The sequence below is a fragment of the Atractosteus spatula genome, chromosome 1 (genome assembly GCF_055471065.1).
Source record: "Atractosteus spatula isolate fAtrSpa1 chromosome 1, fAtrSpa1.hap1, whole genome shotgun sequence".
NCBI lineage: Eukaryota > Metazoa > Chordata > Actinopteri > Semionotiformes > Lepisosteidae > Atractosteus > Atractosteus spatula.
Window position 1 is genome coordinate 63,595,264 of NC_142706.1, and position 20,806 is coordinate 63,616,069.

At 49.1% G+C, this 20,806-nt stretch overlaps 1 protein-coding gene across 1 annotated transcript; it reads right to left on the reverse strand.

The window, feature by feature from the left end:
* Positions 1 to 807: 807 nt before the first annotated feature.
* On the reverse strand, positions 808 to 20,736 carry csrnp2 (cysteine and serine rich nuclear protein 2). Its single transcript, XM_088915912.1, has 5 exons — positions 20,376 to 20,736; positions 9,207 to 9,379; positions 7,693 to 7,952; positions 6,710 to 7,006; positions 808 to 5,238 (listed from the first exon to the last, which is right to left on the reverse strand). The coding sequence occupies exons 2-5, from the start codon at positions 9,364 to 9,366 to the stop codon at positions 4,321 to 4,323; spliced, it is 1,635 nt and encodes a 544-aa protein (XP_088772038.1). The 5' UTR covers positions 9,367 to 9,379; positions 20,376 to 20,736; the 3' UTR covers positions 808 to 4,320.
* Between the last annotated feature and the right edge of the window lie 70 nt (positions 20,737 to 20,806).

The window sequence follows — 20,806 nt, forward strand, 5'->3', positions numbered from 1 at the left end:
TGAATCTTCTCTTTCATGTGTTGGGAGGACAGTGCAGTCGAGGAGGCGGAACGTTTGCGACGTGGACAGTGGCGCAGGAGGAACAGCTAACACTTCGGAAGGAAGTCCAGGCAGAACCGGCTCCTTCGCATTTCCTGAAGGCTGGCACAAGGCAGAGCAGGGCTGCAATGTGGTCACACGCAGCAGCTCAGTGTCCTTCATATGAATCCACTGGGAGTCCGGATTTATAACAGCTTCTGACCTTTTCATTTCAGCACACGTTTCCCTCGATTCTCCTCTCCGCATGCGCTGATCTATAAAGTGAGCCGCGTTTTTCCTTCGCTCATAAATAAGATTGAAAAAAAACAAAACAACATGGGGTGTAAACTCAGACACAGCACCTTTTCGAACAACAATGAAGTCTGTCAGCCCCAACAGGTGTCACTGCCATAACATACACACTAGAGAACACAATGCAGTTCATGTTTTTTCCCATAAATTATTGATACAGTATTAAAAATCATACAATACTTAAAGCAAATATAGTCAACATTGTCATATAGATTTATATATATATATTTTAGCTCTATCAGGATTTTCAGCTGTGTGATCAATGCCTACCAACTTCCCAGGAGTGCGCAGGAGTATCTCAGAGTCCGAGAGCTGCACACTAGGGGGAACAAGCAGATGGAAATTTGAACCAGGCTTGCACATGTTTGTCCTGTCTTCGCCGCCCAGAGAGACAGCTGTGTTTAACCCTTTCCTCTCCCTTAAGGCAGCCTCTTTTTTCACATTTGTCTGGTACGGCATCAACACTAAGTGTTGTTTTCTAAGACTTTTTTTTTTTTTTCCCCATCTCCGGGAAACCCAAAAGGAATAAATTGCACGGATACTCTGCACAAGCTGAATTTGCTGGCTTAGGACTTTAGAGAGTCCAAGTGTTGAACACCATCACAGAGGCAGACTCTGGTTTGCTAAAACCCCTTCTTGTCCCAAAGAGATAAAACCGGCTTTTGCAAAATTAGGAACAAGCAATGGGAATGAGAAGTTTTGAAAAATACAGAAGTGCAGAGATATTCTGATCTATGTCAGCAATAATTGTGGATTCGGGTTTTCTTCACAAAAGAAACCCCAAGAGGACAAAAAAATGCTTTGACGTTTAAGAACAGAACCCAGAGGTCAAGGCTTGAGCTAATGAGTGGCTCCTTTAAGGATGCTGAGCTACCCTGAATAGTTTGAAACAGTGTGCCCACAGCACTGGTCTAGCGCCATGCAAAATCAAGGTGTGAAATGGACAACAGCTCCCCCTAGCTGTAACCTCACAAAGGCAGTTTTGCCTCACATCACACAAGCAATAACTGTTAGTCTAGAGTAGGGAGCTGCTTCTGCATGCGTAGGCTGCAGAGGAACAAGTAAAGGTTTATTCCATGCTGAAAGGAAAAGAAAAGAGACAACCTTTCGGCTGGGGAGCCTTCTTAGGCGTTTTCTTAGCCGAAACGTTGTTTCTCTCGTCTCATGGAATTAACGTTTAACCGTTAGTCTAGACCCCGCGATATGGTACATTTGAGTCACAAAGAAAAAAAAAGAGTATAAACTTGTAACCTCTATAGTCACAAATAAAAGGTTGTAAAACAACCCGTTCTGCTGTTTAAAAGTGCTTTCTTAGTGAGGAACCGTCTGAAAGGCAGTGAGGGGAAATTTTAGATGATCCCCTCCTGCCTATGGCTCTATTTTAGATTAGTGCTGAATTACCGAACCTGTAGTTCATCACAGGCAATGCCACAGTTCTCCAAACTTCTACGCCTACAGACTTCACAATGAATAACGCGCTTCACAGTAAGAGTTTTTAAAAGCTGTCGACACAACAAAGCTACACAAGACCTTTTGATAGGTACATTATTCTGAATATAATGCTGGTCTTGAAATTCAAAACTGGGCATGCCTCCCAGTGGCCATCAACGTATGTCATAAGTAGCATCATTATTCCAGAGTAGTGTGCTCCACCATAGTTAAACTGGAAACTAGGGCTTTTAAGTCATGGCTCGTTCAAGTATGGTAACAGCCATTTTGCTGTGCTGCAAATTGGGGACATTAACCATGTGACATTAACTTCCTGTTTGCTCCAAAGAGACTCATTATCCCAAAAATAACTTGTTTAACCTACCCATACCATCAGAGAATGAAGTACAAGTATTGAAGATGAAACGTGTAATGCATCTAATTTTCAATGGGAAATGTTTTCAGTGTCAAGCAGAGGTTTCCTATGAATGTTATAGCTTAGTGTGTAACATCTTTACTATTCTCCACTAGCTGACAGAAGACCTCCTGGAGAAGTCAGTCCTGCAGTCTTTGTAACGTCAGAAACTCCATCCATTGATCTAGAGCAAGAAAGATCTAGACAGAAGCTTGTTTGAGAATCTGTTTTTTTTCTTCTGAAATTACAACTGAACGGGCATGAGTCATCCCCCTAAGTCAGACACAACTGCTCTAAACCGGTCACATGCCGCACAAACGCGAAGCCACTGTGCTCAAAAAAAGCTTTCTGGAAGTGATACTGTCTTCTACTGTCGAAATGAACTATACTGTCGAAGTGGTACTTGATACTGTTGAAATGAACGGTCTTCTAATCACGTTTATTGGCAAGCCAGTTTTAATTATTTCGTGCTAATTTCAACGGCTTGTTCAAAAAGCCGTTGCGTTGAAGCAAATGGCCTGGTAGGTTTGGTACTTCCTCCAATGTGTACTTCAAAGAAGCCAGGGCTCCATCTAGTGATGTAAAATAGAAGAACAAGACCCCTGATTTATTTACGTACTAGGATCATAGGTCCTTCATCCATCCATTTACTTACACTTCTTCCAAGTCAAGCTGTTGGGGGAGCCGGAGCCTATCCCAGCAAGCAATGGGCGCAAGGCAGGGTACACCCTGGACAGGACACCAGTCCATTACAGGGCGGACATACACACACACACTCAAGAAGCCAATGAGCCTACCAGCATGTCTTTGGACTTTGGGAGGAAATGGGAGTACCCAGAGGAAACCCACGCAAACACGGGAAGAACATACAAACTGCACGCAGAGAGCACCCTTGGAGTTGAATCCAGGACCCCAGTGCTGGGAGACAGCAATGCTGACCACCTTGCTGCCCTCGTGCTTCTTGAAAAAAATACTAAATAAAGGAAAGATATGTAGTTCTGGAGCAAAAACAAAACGCATTGAAAACCATTCTAAAACAATGGCTCTTGAGAGGAGTAGGGATGAAAGTTTGCTTGGGGCTTCATCGTGAGTAGGTATTGGGAGGAAGAAAAGCTAAAATAAGAACAGGCCAGTGGAATGAGTGGATTCCCGAGCCAGCATGGAGTATCAGAAACCTAGCAACGCACACTCAGCCTCTCTGCCGACGACAGGCGCGGAGGCCGCACAAGGCACTGCCTTCTGACGAACTGGCTCTCTCTCTGCCTGTTTATACTGGGCAGGTCTCTGTATTTCCAGGTTTCCTGGGGGGGAAGGGGCAGGCAGTCAACCAGCGAAAACAGCAGCGAAAGGGAGTTTCATCACCCCCTCTCTCTGCCCCCAGGGAGACAGTGCAATCAGGAAGACCAGTCAGACAGCTTGCCGGCAGACTCGAAAAAGGCTCACCTACGCTATCTAGTTTGCTTTCTCAAGCACGTCCAATCGTGGCCAAAGACGCCCCAACCGGCAAAGCAGAACAGAAAAAAACGACTCCCAGGGAAACACCCGACCTCCTTTCTGATTTCCATCTTTCTCGATTTTAAGGTGACAATGCAGGAAGAAGGAGATGCGTGTGTGAGCGAGTGTGTGTGTTTCAGGTGGTGGGGTACCGCTTTTTACCGGTCATATTTTGGGAAAGAAAAGGGATGGATCCCACACTCAGCGGCTAGGGCACGGTCATCGCAGGCCTCCCTGGGAGCCAGGCAGACGCGAAATGGAAAAGAAACGGGGAAAAAAAAGTTCATTGCTTTATCGCGCAAACCCCTACTGTAGTTCCACTGCCACAATGAGAGAGAATGAATCCCATTCAAATTCACCTTATGCAGACCACTTCAATAACTCCACTAATGAGCAGAGATTGCCACATCCAGCGTCCATTCTCCAATGCTGGAATGAAACGCAGAACCACAAAAACCTGGAATTTGCTTGGTCTATGGAAATGGAACACAAAGTTGAACTTCTCCTCTCCCTCTTATTTTTTTTTTTAAATATGCGTCTATCTCCAGATAAAATCCACTCAAATTCATTATATTACTATTATTATTCCATTAAGTATAGGCAACAAGCTTTGTTGTAGGCTATTGTGCAAAATATCCGCAAAAAGTGAGAGACTAAGCGTCCGACTCAAGCGGGGCGCTCTCTCCTTCAAAGGCAAGGTGGGGACCTTCCGAGGGGGACCCCTCGGGGCTCCGCGGGGATCCTTCGAGGTGCCCGCCGGCAGTGGCAGGGCGGTTTTCGGGGACGGGCAGCCCCGGGATCACCGCGTCGGTCTCGTCCGAATCCTGCCCACGGGCTGCCGCCAGCTCGGCGTCCCCCCCAGTTCCGTCCCCGTCGGTGATGCGACACTCCTTGTAACCCGTCGTCGTCTCCACCTCTTCCTCCCCGGCGGGCAGGCCCAGAGACTCCGGCTCCACATGGTCTATCTGGTAGTACACCACGGGGGAGTCCTTGAGGAACGCCTGGTGATGCGGATCCACCAGGTTCTCCGTGAAGCACAGAACCGAGGTGCCTGGGGGGAATTCCCCTTGGATGATCACGGGCTCGGTCCCGTCGGCCACCTCCCCCATCCCGGCCGGGGCCGGCATCAGGGGCTCGGGGAGCAGGCACAGGCCCAGGGCCCCGCCGTCGGGGTCCGTGACCAGCGCCCCCTGGCCTTCCTCCTGCTCCCGGCGGCGCTCCTGCTCCTCGGCGCTCTGCAGGTGGAGCACGGCGGTCTCGTTCTCCAGGGCCAGGCTGTCCCTCTGGGCCTGGTAGTCCGCGTCGCCCTCCTCGGCCCCAGGCTGCGCCGCCGGCCTGGCGTCCGGGTCGAGGGGCGCGGGGAGGGAGGGCTCCGTCGGGGCTGGGTGCCCGGGGGCGGTGCCCAATCCCATCCCCTCGTGGGCCCCCACCTGCCTCTTCTTCTCCAGGTCCAGCTTCATGATGGTGTGCAGGTAGTGGGTGCGCACCCGCAGGGGGTTGAACTCAATACGCCCCGCCACGTTCCCGCAGCCGTCCCGCGAGCAGCCGCACGGGAAGGACATCCGGTCCACCTGTCCCGAGGAAAGACAGGGACACGTCACTGATGCACTGAGGCCGCGGCTTGTCCCTGTACCTTGTGTCACGTGTCCTGTGTGTTTATTGTCCTGCACTGCCTGTTGTACGTTGTTGAACTGTGTAGTGTGTGATGGCCGGCTGCGGCTCTCATTATTGACTGTTTTGTAATGCTCTGCGCACGTTCGGTGGCGTTGTCTATTGGACTGTGCACGTCCCGAGAAAACAGCGAGAATGAGAATCCCAATGTACACGTAGATATGGCAAATAAACTCCTCTCTCTTTCTCCACAGCTCCTAGAAACCCAGAAACCTCCTAAACTACAGCCACGAAACAAATCACCAGGAACTGGGAAAAGCTGGACAGACCGAGTGTTAAAATGTGGTAGGTCTCTTTGAATGAAATATCACCAAAGAATAGAAGTCACAACATGTATTTGTAAAAAGATGGTCAAAATCAGAAGGATATGCAGAGACTCTCTACTGTTACCTGTATTATCTCCCTTGGTAGCGTGATAGTAACAAAAGATGCAGTAGACAATTAGAAATTGTATAAAAAGTAATTTAACACTAATTCCGATTTTCTATACGTCCCTCTCTTTTTGTATTTTGTGTTTCTGTCCTTTTTAAGTATGCGAAAAAGGAATATTGACATAACCACAATAAAGTATAAAAAAATAAACACACCCTAAAGGTCAGCAAAGAGAGTCTTGCTTCCAGCCCTGTCATTGCTATTGTGTTGTGATGTGTTGTTATTGTGTTGCATTGACATGCTAGAAAAGAAATCCTGAGGACAAGGCCAATCACCCAAGTTCTCCCAGCTACCAGCAGCCCCATCCCGCCTCCCACTTATCCCCAATTTCCAGACATCGGTCAGGGGTTTGACCACTGGGGACCAGGGTGGTGCTGCAGCTCTGCCAGGCCGGGCGAAGTGGGCTGGAGAGCCCATACCATCCCCTTGCGGTACTTCAGGCCTGTTCCTGCGAGCCTGAACTGAGACTCTGCCCACTCAGTCAGCTGCTGAGGGAGCAGGAAGCTGGCTGCCCTTTTCAATCCCTGCAGTTATTATAAACTCATAAGCAGTGTTTCCCCCCCTAACAGGGCGGTGGAGGGCCGTGTGAGCCTCTCTGTGGACTTTGGCAGGCAATGCACAAATGATTGCATGTTATTGCATCCAACATTTATCACATAATGCGTAATTATTAGTTAATTATGTTATCCAAACATATGATTTTATTGCTGGGACATCGGAGAGGTGCAAGGGTCCCGAATTCAGATTAGTGGCCAAGTCACTAAAACTGAGACGGAGAAAAACTAGATGAAAGCGTAGGCGGGTACCCACACAGAGAAACGGGACACAGCACACGGAGGCAGCCAGTGAGACAATCAGGGCGTCTCCAAGACACGTCGCCGAGGCGAAACAGCACCCATCGGTGAGGAGCCCCTTGCTCTCAGTGGGTGCCCCCATTACCTGGCACTTGATGCCTGCCTGGCTGCAGCCGCAGTTCTGGGGGTCACAGTAGAAGCGGCAGTCGCAGCCGCACTCCTCGCGGGAGAGCCGGATGGCGCGCAGCTCCGTCTTCTCCTCGGCGTCGATGCGGGCGATGCCCGAGGCCCGCAGCAGGGCGCGGCGGCGCTTGGTGGGCAGCGGCTGCAGGAAGAAGTAGTCGTCCACCTCCACGCTGTCCACGTCGATGTCCTCGTCCGACACGTCGTCCAGGGTCAGCGACTCGGCCTCCGCGCACTCCACCGTGCCGTTGCGCGTCAGCTGGGAGGGGGACAGAAAGGGAGGGCATGGTATTCAGTTCGGCTGGGGATTTTTTATTACCTTATACTTACCCAGCTTTCTCCTCTACAGCCTCGCTTTATTTTAGACTTTGAACATGCAGGATAAAAAACTAACTGGATAGAAGAAAAGGTTGAATTTGGCTTCAGCAGCTGGTTACAAGTTGAAACCACGGGCACAAACAGTGGAATTTGATGGGACTGCAAGCATCCCATCTGAGATCCAAAATAGCTGAAGGGCAGAGAGGAGGCAGATAGAGACCACAGTGCCCTGGCTGCAGTATGGCTCGAGGAACAAGTCGAGGTTAATCCATGCTGAACAACAGAAAAAAGAAATGCAATCTTTCGGCTGTTGAGCCTTCTTCAGGTGAGAGGACGATACAATAAAGCTCTTTCTTAAATCCTTCAGCTAACTGACCAGCCTGAGGCCCGTTCAATGACATTGTGACTGACCTGTGGGTGCCAGGGATCCCACAGCAAGCTGAAGATCAAAGACCACACTTGGGATAATGTGGTCTGAAAAGCGCTATAAAGAAGCGGGCTGTTACTAGTGTCAGAAAGCCAAAGGAAAACAAATGGGAAGAGGCGACAGCTGAGTGTGGGACTGGGCAGGGAGCTGTGTGTCAGGACTAGAGGGGTCACAGGGAGGGGCCAGGGGCCCCCGCTGACCTTCAGCTTGCGGGCGTTGAGCTTCTCCTGGCGCAGGTGCTGCCGCAGGGCCTGGCGGTGGCTGGTCTCCTGCTCGCGGGCAAACTCCCCCAGCGTGTAGCGGCGGATGGCGCTGTGGTGGCGCGCCATGCCCAGCGAGCTGCCCCCCTGGCTGGGCACACTGGTGAAGCCCTGTCGCCGGGAGAAGTAGTACACCGTCACGGCGTCGAAGCGCACACTCTTGCGTCCAGAGGCCTTCTGCCGGCGGAGGATTGATGTGGCTGTGTGTGTGGGAGGAGAGACACGGGTTAGTTTGGGGTTACAAAATGCCAAACGCTACCTCTACCACTCCGAGGTGCCCCCCACAAAAGAGAATCATTACTTATATTGTAGTTTCTTTGTTTTTTGACTTCCCGTGACATTATTTTGTTCACAGACATGCATCTCTTTTTGCCTCTGCAGTTGCATGTCGGTTTACAGAACCGATACTGAAGAGCATCGTTTCCATCCTACGGCCGAGTCAGGCCAGTGCAGGTCTGGGCACGACCGCTGTGCCTCTTATCACAGCGACGCTGCTGGATAATCAGGTCTCGAGATGCAGCCATTCAAGAGAGCCTCTCTTGAACCCCAAACACTTCCAGGCATTACAGGGAATCCAAAAACACACAGAAGAAACTGGGACTCGGGTAAGGACACTGCAATTGTCTCATTGCAATTACCGTTCTGGATGTCAAACCGCAGCCTTGTCTCAAAGAGTTCAAAGTTACAGATGTGACTATTTCACAGCGGCGAGCACTGAAATAAGACAGGAACATAATTTAACTGGATCATCTCTGTAATTTAGTGACACACGTACAGAAGATGTGACTACTCCATCTTTTTTGTGCCTCTATTCCTTAAGATAAGATTAAACAAAGGCCCTAGATAATGTATTTAGATAGTAAGTAAGGTAATTAACCTTTCTAGGTATAGAGAGGAAATTAACTGCATGTGTCGATTGAAAAGAGGAAGCATTTTCCATTGCACAAAGGGTGGCAGGTGTCTGGAGCAAGCTCCCCAGTCATTCTGTTGAAGCTGATTTCCTGGGATCTTTCCCCGGACAATCCCCAGACCATGCAAACAAGCAGATTTTCCTTTCCTTGTTTGAAAAATGTATTTTCGTATCAGGCCAGAGCCGGAGAAGATCACTGATCCAAGACTGACTGTAAAAAAAAGCACTAAAACATATTCAACAGCCTGGCTTCAGTTTCTCTCCTGAAAGGCCCCGTGCTATCAATCTGTCGCTTCACCTTGGGCTGCATGGTCAGCTCTGATCATACAGAGCTTCATTCCGGCTGGCTTTATACAGTAGATCAATGACCGGTGATCTGGAAAGCATGTTAATTAATTAATGGATTGATCCAGTTAAATCATTCCTGGCTCAGCTGGGGCTAGAAACTGCAGAGGTTTCAGTTTCAGTTTCCCAGGCTGAGGGTGTCAGGGTGAACGAAGGAATATGGGAGGTGGGGTGGCGCTGGAGATCAGGCACGACTCACGCGTCAGAGTGGAGCTGGAGGGAGGGTTGAGGCTGTCGCAGCTGTCGGCGCTGTCGCTGCTCGAGATCTCATCGTCCGAGTCCTTAGGGGTGGAGTAGGGCGAGCCGCTGTCCACCTCCTCGAACCGCCGCTTCAGTCCGAGCCCCGACACAGCCTCCATCAGACCCCGACACCTGCGCACACACAGACACACACACAGACACACACAAGCTTGACAACAGCCCCCATCAGACCCCGATACCTGTGCACACACACAGAAACACGCAGGCTTGACAACAGCCTCCATGAGACCCCGACACCTGCGCACACACAGACACACACAGGCTTGACAACAGCCCCCATCAGACCCCGATACCTGTGCACACAGACACACACAGGCTTGAAAACAGCCTCAATCAGACCCTGATACCTGCGCACACACACAGAAACACACAGGCTTGACAACAGCCTCCATCAGACCCCAACACCTGCGCACACACAGACACACACAGGCTTGACAACAGCCTCCATCAGACCCTGATACCTGTGCACACAGACACAGACATGCTCGATCACAACCTCCATCAGACTCTGATACCTGCACGTGTGCGCGCGCACACACATGCACACACGCACGCACACACAAGCTTGACAACAACCTCCATCAGACCCTGAGACCTGTGCACACACACAGACATAACCTTGATAACGACACCAACCAGCTGCATCTGAAGGTCAATAAACAGTTTCCAATGGGCAGGACATCACACAGAATAATATCCATCCATTCATTTACTATCAGCTTCTTCCAATTCAGGGTCCTGGGGGAGCCAGAGCCTATCCCAGCAAGCAATGGGTGCAAGGCAGGATACACCATGGATGATACGCCAATCATCACAGGGCACTATGCTATAAAATTACTCCTAGTAATTCACCTTAAATATTACACCACTGAAATCAATAACTAGTACATTCCAAGGTTCTCTAAAATGCATAATTACCATATTTCAAATGCTCTATGCATTGCTGTGACACTGTTTTTGGTGGGTTGTATCAGATGACACATTCACACACACTCATATACATGTATATGTGCTTGCATGACACTCCCAGGACAAACTGGTAGCACGCAGACACACACAGCCGCCATCAGACCCTGACACCAGTGGGCACACAGACACACACAGCACCCATAAGTAGACAATTACTCCATTTAAAAAGTGGGGCATGTGAAATGATTCTGATATTAGACACAGCATTAGCAACAAGAAGGATCTGACACTTTGTGATTATCGTAAAGCAAAGTTTCAAATGGTTCCATTGGCTGTGCCGCCAGACTGGCCACACAGTACACATCACCCCCTTCAAAAAACAGGACCACTCCACTGGAACTCCAGTAGAACCAGTCTCACTCTACACAGTTATCAGGAATTTTCATTCTGGGGGAGGACTCAGGGAAGATCACAGTACTGTACTGTATTTGTGTAAAGCACAATGAATTTTGAGCCCAGCACTCATGGAATATTGGCTAACACATTTTGAATTAAACTGTTCTGAAAAAAAAAAGACGTAAGAATATAACATCCAAACATTTTCCCCAGTGACGGAAATCCACCTCTTCCTGTCTAAATAAAAAAAAAATCCCTCCACTTAATTTTGGACTGTTGAAATGGAAAATATATACACATATAAATTTGATTTCAACACCCACAGTGTCTAATACTGGAGCTCCTCCATGACTTGCAGATAATTGAGAAAAAAAGGCAGTAAAGGGAGTTATTTTCATATAATTTCATAAAAGAAAGAAAAACTGACCAGGCAGTCTAGGAGGTGGCTTACACTTGACCACTGGCCAGACAGACTATGTTAACAGTGACGCAAAAACTGGACAAATAGCATTAAAGGAAAGGCAGAAAGCTGGCAGGAGATGAAGGCAGGAAAACATTTTCCAGGAGATGGAGGGATTTAAGCCTCTTTAATTAAGCAGCAAGCGGCCTTGTGCATAGCTGTTAACAGCTCTCAGGTGTGACTAATATAACACATGGGGTGATTGTTCCAGCCAGCCTGACGAGCAGAAGGATGTGGGAAACTATAAGTGATTCCAACACCCCCTTTCTGTCACGCTGAAACACTTTTTCTCCTCTGCTTGCACTAGTGATGCACTGGTCAGCTTTTTTGTGACCTGCACCCGCCTGCCCCGATCTCAAATATCTTTTTTTTTTTAAACCCGAGCCCGCCTGCGGGTGCGAGTCAACCCGCGCATCGCTAGCTTTTAGCCTTCCTGAGATCCAGATCTGGGGTCCCCACCCTTGTTCTCAGACACCCCCAGTTCAGTAAGTCTAATAGCTCACCCTAAATCATCAAAAGACTTGTAAGTCATTCATCAGATATGAAATGTATTCATCTTAAAGTAAGACTGCTGTGTGAGACCTGAATGGTGTGAATTTTGTTTCTCATGATATCTCTGTTACTTAATTTAACAAGTTGCCATTAGAATTGTTTGTAATTAAATAGTTGCACGTCTTTAGCGGATGGTGATTCAGTAGTTACCTACATAATTGCTGAATTGAGTCTTTACAGCATTGGTTCCCAGCCCTGGTCCTGGAGGAATAGTGCCTTCTGATTTGTATTTTCCAGCTGATCTCTACATCTCCAGTGTTAATTGATGGCTTAATTGATCTGACTGCTTTTTACTTGTTTATTAGATCCATCCCAAGTGTCAAGAAATACCCAGGACTATTTCATTGGGTATTCGAGGACACCATTTCCAACAGCTTCAGCACACAGAGCTATACGCAGTTGGACCAGACAACAGTGTTCCTCCAGAACCAGGGCTGGGACCTCTATTCTACATTAATATTTCCCCATTTGCACACACTCCACCCCTCAGGTATCAAACGTACAACTACACAGGGCACCAAGGAATTTTAGGGGGCTCACCTCAAAGGGTGTTGGAGGTTTTATGAAACACTCTGCAAAATCTAGTGCTTATAAAATATGTAATATGCTACGCTCACCAGTACAGACCAGGAATCCTTGACTCTTTTCCTGAAGGACAGGTTACCTTAAATAACCTGTTACCCAAGAGACCGAACACCTGGAGATTATTGGCACTGAGGGAACGACTATACATTGTTTCTATGAAGGAACTGTGGAACTGGAGGCCTGAGGCCTGGAGATTTTCCTCCTTTCCTCATTTCTACACAGTGATTGTGTAGAAATCACTTAATGAAATGAATTTTTTAAGCTGTTAGAAAAGTAAGAATTAAACAGCCATCTAAAGAATGGGCTGGACAGGGGACAAGGTTTCCAAATGAGAGACTGTTCTGAGTTACCAGCTTCAGCAACCTGGCTGGGCAGCTTGTTCCAGCCCCCCACCACCCTTCTCCTGGTCATGTACAGGAAAATAGAGATGACCTCCATGGAAGAAGTGCGAACTGCGCGTTTATCAGGGTAAACTGCCTCGTGCTATCAGAGTGTCTGAGCTCAGCACACGTATTCATTTGTCTTGTGTGTGTGTGTGTGTGAGAGAGAGAGAGACAGTCTCTTTTGCAGGTCTCCGGCCCCTAAAGGTGACCCACTCGGTTTCATTCTCATTCTCCCACCATCTCTCGCCCTCCGTCTACCGTGAAATTTCTATTAAGATTGTGAAGCTTGCAGGCGTTTCCTTGGAAACCCGGAGGCACAGTTTACATAATCGGCCTTGGAGCAGCGGACTCTTCCCCGACCGAGGCAGCGTGAAAAGCCCAGGCTCTGGGCCGGCGTTCAGCAGCCCCGTTCGCAAACAAGAGCACATTTAAAGGGGAGCTGCAACGCTATTTTCATATTTCAGGGTTAGAGAGAATCGGCATTGCTGAGTGCATTTCAAACTGCAATAAAAGTAAAATGTGCACAGCTATATGTTAAATCTCCAATTTACATCAAAACGTCCAACAGATCCAACAGATACATTTAATCCAACAGATACATTTCAAGATGCTTTTTGCCGACAGATACTACTTTCTTGCTAAACTCTGTATGCAGATCGCGTCAGAACATTTCTGCAGTGAAATATCTGCTGCACAACCTGTGTTTATTCACTCATGCAGCATGACATTCAGTCATTACAGTGACTAGTGAGCAGGAAGGGCCACTTGCCGTCACAATTCTAATGAGCTCTCGCTCTCGCCCGTGGTGAGACCAGGGGTTTGCAACAGCATGGCAACTTACAGCGCTTTCACAAAGTGTGCTTAATTTGGAATTCATTAAATATCAACAATTAATTTATTTTGTTAGCAAGATTTATTAACCGGTCTGAGAAATTGGGACCCTTTAAACCCCGAGACACTGGTAATACTGTTCAAGGCTCAGACAGTGCATTAGGAAAAGACTCTTAGTGAACGCTCTGTGTGAGCAAACCCAGCTTTTTTGCAGGTAAGAGAGACATATCTGCCATTCTACAAACAGAGATATAAAGTGGAGCCCACATTACCACAATCATGATGGTTCAGTTTTGTCTCATGAATTCAGTTTAACATAGTCTGTCATATGAATGCCTTCTGTTATACAAAGCCGTATGCTTCTTTTCAAGACTCGGTCACATTTTACAGTGGTCACACTTCCCTGCCCCTCACACCCAGATCTTTTTTTAGCTAGATCCCTTAATGTTTATACATTGGCCACACAAGAGCTTAAAGATCAGACCTGATTAACAGATAACTGAAGGTGCAACAATGAATCAAAGATCGTTCCCTTCCCTGTCTGCTCACGATGTCCAGCCCACAGCCTCGCCCGTGAGAAAGCTGCTGACCAAACTATGACGATGGGAAAGACACGTGCCACACAGTAGCCAGGAAGGCAAATTAACCACACACCAGCTGGAATACATGTGAGAGTGCCACGGCAGATAGAATTTTGTCACTGGGATAAACCTGAGGGAGGTTTCACATGGTACAGTATTACCCCGTGTTCACATGGATTTCCTCAGGGTGCTCCAATTTCCTCCCATAGTCCAAAAAACATACTGGTAGGTTAATTGGCTTCTGGGAAAACTGGCCCTAGATGACAGTGGGTGCATGTTTGTTTCTTCCTGCCTTGCAATGGGCTGGTGTCCCACCCGGAGAGTATCCTGCCTTGCACTTGCTGCTTGCCAGGAAAGGCTCTGACTCACCCACAACTCTGCATTGGAGGAAGTGGTTAGAAAGTGGATAGATGGAAAAACTTGATGTTGCATTGCAATGCTGTGGCACTGGTTCTGCAACTCCAACTGCAGCCATTTCCCCTGCTTAAGTAGGATGCTGCCTTGCCTGCCCTCCTTTGACAGCTCCTCTCCGTTTTCTTTTCTAGCACAGTATATGAGAGCTCATGAAGTCCACTGGCACATTGTAAAGAACAGTGCAGTTGCCTGTATCTGCTTGGACTCTGTCTTCCAAGCTCCTAGCTGGACAAAGACCCTCCAGTAACTTCCTAGAGGCTTTGAGCAGTATCAGTGAGCGGCTGTGCTTCTCCGATAGGCACTGAACTGAAAAGCAGCAAAGCCATTGGCAATTCCCAGACTGGCCAGTACGTGATACAAAAAACTAAACCGGCAACTTGAACTTTCACCAAAACAATAAAGAGAACATAGGGTTCCCCTCTGCTGTTTCCCTTCACTGCTAGGTCTTACTGTCTCCACATACAGGCAGCACCCCAGCAAGAGTTCCAGCCAAGCAGTGCTCGCTTAGCTTGTCTAAAAGGTGGCATTGCTCTGGGCACTGGCACTGCCCCATCAGCAACCAACCTGCAAAGACTAATTAACCAGGCAGCCAGATGGAACGCTGTAATTATAAAGGAGGGCGAGATATGCAAATGGGGGCTTGGATGAATGTATAATCAATGCATGCATAATGCAGAACCATCATTCAGCCAGGAAGCATTGCTGCGACTCCGGGCAGGCAGAGGAGCTGAGCTGTTCCATTCCACCAACAACACAAACAACACGTTGGGGGGCGAGCCGGTGTTTCCAGTGTTCTGATGAGCCCTGCTGACCAGTGACTCCTGCCCTCGGCCCCCTGCCGACCCCCAGCCGCCAAGCCGGGGAATCTGTCCCGTCAGCCTGACTTTGCCTCCCGAGAGCTCCCGAGAGCTCTCGCCCAGACACCTCCAGGCCCTGTCAAGTGCTGGTAAAACCACTGATGAGGATAATCAGGGCTGAGCGGTGGCTCTGTGGCTAAGGATCTGCGCCTGTGGCTGGAAGGTTGCCGGTTCGTATCCTGCTGCTGGCAGAGGAATCCTACTCCGGTGGGCCCCTGAGCAAGGCCCTTAACCCCAACTGCTCCAGGGGTGCTGTACAATGGCTGACCCTGCGCTCTGACCCCAAGCTTCTCTCTCCCTGTCTGTGGGTCTCATGGAGAGCAAGCTGGGGTATGCAAAAGACAAATTCCTAATGCGAGAAATTGCATATGGCCAAAAAAGTGATCTTATCTTATCCTCCAGTAATGACCGAGGGCCCTGTGGACAAAGACGCTGGCCAGTCCATCACTCCATCAGCGGGAGAGCACGACCCCCACTGTCGCCAGGCGGTCTCACACGAGCGCACCCCAAAGGGAGAGCCTTGGGAACAGCACTCACTTCAGAAGGTCGTACTGTACCTTCCAGGTTTTATGCTGAAAGTGCAGGGCCCTGCCTTTTGAGATTTCTGCTCTCGACTGCAGGTGAAACATCATTTTTTTTCACTTCGGAGCTGGAATGAGCCTCTCCAGTGCCAATCAGAAAAAAAAAACGTGCCCAGCTCAGGTGCTAATAAGGTGACTGTCCCCGTTTTTTAACACCACGCGCGATTGCCTAACACTGACCAGAATCCCCACGTATTCGCTTAATTTTCAACTGGCTGAACAGCAGCAAATCTTCAGATTGCTTCATTTTTTGCATTTGACCAAAGAGGTGCAACAGTAAAGACTAAAACGCGGTGTTTTAGGTCTTGTTACAAGAATACTTCAATGACTCCCGCTATTAATGGACGTTGCTGCGCTAAGATTGGGATGTAGATGCACTGGCAATAGTTTAAAGGCAGGAGTCAAGAAACGAGCAGACCTTGCTATGCAGTGCTAAGGGGGTATCAGAGTGTGAGCTTTACAGGCTTGTGGAAAGGGGGCAGGACAGGGAGCCAAGGGGTTGAGCAAGGTGGTCCTTTGGCAGCTGAGGGAGGAAGGAAGGAAGTGGGGGGCAGTGGTTATTGCTGAGGAACCACGAAACACCAAATATGGGCAAGAACGCGCGACGGAACTTGCAGGAGGGAATTCGGTGGAACGAAAAGGTAAGCAGCCTTCTAGAGGTCATTCAACTATAAGGAAACAAGTAATAGGTTTATTCCATGCTGAAAAAAAGAAGAAAGAAAACACATTTCGGCCGTGTCACCTGAAGAAGGCTCCACAGCCGAAACGTTGTGTTTTCTTTCTTCTTTTTTTCAGCATGGAATAAACCTATTACTTGTTCCTTTGCAGCCTACGCATGCTGACGCAGCCGCCCACCTGAACTACATTCAACTACTGTATAAGGCTCTGCACGGCTTGGCACCTCAGTACCTGTGTGAGCTATTATCGCCCTACTCCCCACCTCACAACCTTCGCTCTTCTAATTCTGCTCTCCTAACTGCCCCCCAAGCCCGTCTACACTCTGTGGGTGACAGGGCCTTCTCCTGCTGCGCCCCAAAGCTCTGGAACTCTCTCCCCAGGGATAAGGTTAAACTCCTTCAAATCCAGACTCAAAAGCTTCTTCTTTAGAAGAGCCATTCCCTAACTGGTTCTGTTCTTCACCCCTCTGCTCCTATTTTATTCGGTACCACCATCTACTGTCTCCTCTAACTGTGCATTCTCATCCTGCTTATCTTGTGTTTTTTTTGTTGTTGTTGTTGTTGGTGTCATTCCCTAAAGCCAACTTTAAGGGCGCTATATAACATAAAATTCATTGTTATTTTAGAGAGGGGAGAGGTGAGAGACCATGAGGGAGGAGGGGCGTGGAGGGGCTGGGGCAGCAGCGTCAGGAGACCAGGCTGGAGGGGTCCAGAGACGAGAGCTGAGAGACGGGTGAGCAGGGCTCAGGGCGCAGGGTGCAGGGCGCAGCGCACAACAATGTGCGGAGGCAGCGCATTGTGACCTGTTAAAGGGGGAACGGTCACCGAGATCAAGACAATTTATTGATCTGTGCACGCAATCAATAACTCTTGACCCGTTTATAGCTGTGTTTAGCAACGGTCTGTTTGCTTGATGAGCTCTGTGAAACATTCCTACAGCGCTGAACACATTCACTCCAGTCCTGACTGCTCTTGTTCAGCTATAGGCTCAACAGGCCTCTTCTTCCTCCTCTGACCTCTTTTTCCAAAAGTAATCACGCCCGCTACAGGAGCAGCGATCCTACAAGATGGAAACCAGTCAGAACAACTGCCTTGATGTTTATAGTCGTACATTGCTACTGGTTAAAACAAATCTCAAAGGTTGTTACTCAGCAATAGCCCAACCAAAGCAGCCACTACACAACCCTACAGATGACAAGAAGTGGAGTGGGAGGCTGGAGAAAACATTCAGCACCTGGATATCGGAATTCCCCACTGAAGCCTGACTGAAGAATTCACCTGGGAAGTTACAGCCCTGGTGTGGAATTTGTGTGCAGTTTGTTTATTGGTTTTTCAGGGAAGAGAAAGAATATCACATGGTACCATATACAATCATGAACAAATGTGAACAATCACCATGGCATGAAAGGCTTGGTACCTAAACAAACTGTGTGAATCCAACAATAATGTAAAAGCAGGAATAAATCAGTAGAAAAGGAAACTCGAGATTTGGACCTAGTGTGGTATTTGAGCACTGCTCCTCCGGAGCCACTGTCCTGCTCGTTGCAGGAGACCTGAAATGGTCGTTGCACGGAGACCATGAGGTCTGTTATCTTGTACCAATTAATCAAGTCACTAAACCACTGAGGCATCCGGGTCTCAGCAAGAATGAGAACCACAGCATACAGCAGCTCTACAGGACCGGAGAAGCTAGCCAGGTTTCCCCAAGAAGAAGCACAGCTGAAGAGACACAAGCTGGCTCACTCAGAATAATAATAATAATAATTCCTGAAATTTATATAGCACTTTTCTGGACACTCCACTCAAAGTGCTTTACAGCTAATAGGGACTCCACTCCACCACCACCAGTGTGCAGCCCCACCTGGATGATGCTCCAGTACTCCCACCATACACAAGCTCTCAGTGGGGAGGAGAACAGAGTGATGAAGCTAGTTCATAGAGGGGGATTATTAGGAGGCCATGATTGGTAAGGGCCAATGGGAAATTTAGCCAGGACACCGGGGTTACACCCCTACGCTTTTCGAGAAACACCCTGGGATTTTTAATGACCACAGACCACAGAGAGTCAGGACCTCAGTTTTACATCTCGTCCAAAGGAAAACGCCTGTTTATAGTATAGTGTCCCCCTCACTATACTGGGGTATTAGGACCCACACAGACTGCAGGGTGAGCACCCACTGCTGGCCCCACTAACACCTCTTCCAGCTGCAACCTTAGTTTCTCCCAGGAGGTCTCCCATCCAGGTACTGGCCAGGCTCACACCTGCTGAGCTTCAGTGGGCTGCCAGCTGCCAGCTGTGAGCTGTGAGCTGCAGGGTGATATGGCTGCTGGTTCGTCTGGTTCATTGAGGCAAATTCACTTGAGGACAGGATGTGTCAAACCGCTGCAGGGATTCACTGGCAGGACCCCTGCTGTGCCGTTTCCCTGCTGAGGCCGAGGGCCACCCCAATGCAGAGCCCGGTGACACAGTGAGGACCCTGAGCCTGTCACAGAGGAACATGCGCCTGTCTGGCTTCTGCGAGACAGTCGCTTCCTTGTCTTCCATGTTCCAGCGAGAGGCTCGAGCGCCTGACCCGAGCGGGCACGACCCTGGCCACGAGACGCTGGGCATCGGACAGCACCTCGGGGAACGGCAGAGCCAGCGATCCACTCCCCTTGGGAATGGTGGGAGAGGAGGGAGGACATTCTAGACACGGCACACAGTGCGAATCCCAGCACAAGGGGGTACGAACACGAACCCGACTCCCAGCGCACAGCGGTTGCAAGCTGTTTCGGGTTTTACAGGGTACCAAACTCATGTCCAAGCTGACAACAGCACACACAGATAGCCCGAGTCTACTGTATACTCAATATCCCTCTCCTGCTGTCTCTGGGCCGCCTGTAGGCCTTGAATAGGCCCAGCCTTCTATGCAGTAGGCATCTCCTTCACGAACGTCATGAACCTGAAAGGATCTGAGGAGCTAAAGCCATTTTCACAGACACTTGCGTTTGGGCTGCTTCCTTCCATCGGGAAGGTGTGCAGTGAGAGATTAGTGGGAATACCTGTCAGACACAGATACAGACACAGAGTGTGTGGGAGTGTGTGTGCGTGTGGGGGGGGGAGCTGGCATTTCCTGTTGCCAGACTGGCACGGACGGCGCTTCCAGGGTCTGGCTTTCCGGCCGGCAGAGGGGCGTGGGGCAGGAAAGTCACCCTCCGGGGTGTCCGACCAAGCACAGCACCGCAACCCGCGAGCCCCTGCGCTGCACAACAGACACTACCTTGTGAGCGGCCTCTCTCTCTCACACACACACACATACACACACTTGCTCTTCGTGTCTGGAAATGAAACCCCGTGGCTCAATATGTCATAAGCGAACTGCGTGACGTACCGCTGCGACGCATTGGAGCCTAATGGGAGAGTAAAGTGACCAACTACAGCGCGGTCCAGGAGGAGACGGGGGAAACACACACCTGCAGGTCTCGGCAGGTACGTCAAGACACTGCAGGCTGGGCCACGGCTCAGGAGCAAACCCAGCACGCTGCCCCTTGAATGCATAACGAAAAACCCATTAAAGTCAGGCTTTACTACCCTCGCAGGAAAGGGGGATCACGGTTTTCTATGCCATATTTGCAGGACCACGGACAGACTGGAGATCAACGGAGGCGCAGAGATGCACAAAGACTACAGAACGACACGCACCGCACAGAGGTAGGTAGACTGAGATGAGATGCACACAGAGGAATCCAATTGGATGGAGCAGCTGAGCTGCCCTTCTCGGCACCCTAGCTTAGTGCCGCGTTAGGCTGGGAGCGCACAGCCCGTCACAGTACGCCCCGCTCTGCCAGAAAATGTCAGCTTACCCCGCAGCGATCCCCCAGTCCAGCCCGGCGTTTCTTACCGAGTGAGAAACGCCGATCCTCTTCGTGTCTTGCAGGGCGTGGTCTCGTCTTTATTATTATTATTATTATAATTATTATTATTCTAGATTATGTACAGAGAATTCTTTGCTGCGTTGCTCGTTTTCCCTTCTCCTCCGGCTGATCTGGGAGACGACGGGCTGTCGGCACCCTGGGCGAAGGGCTCAGCCGAAAGACGCTTAGCTTGAGGTACAACGAAAGGAGAAAAAAAAAATAGAAATATACAGATAACCGCCTCTTCCCTCTTCTGCTGGTGGACTACGGCAACATACGGCAGCGTAAAAATATAAATTCAGTTAAAAAAAAAAGCACGGATTGTTCCGATCCCTATACAAAAGCTCTGTAGTGTATGGTTGAGAATAACATTAATACGAAATGTTTAAAGCGATCAACCAGGGACAGTCGGGATAGA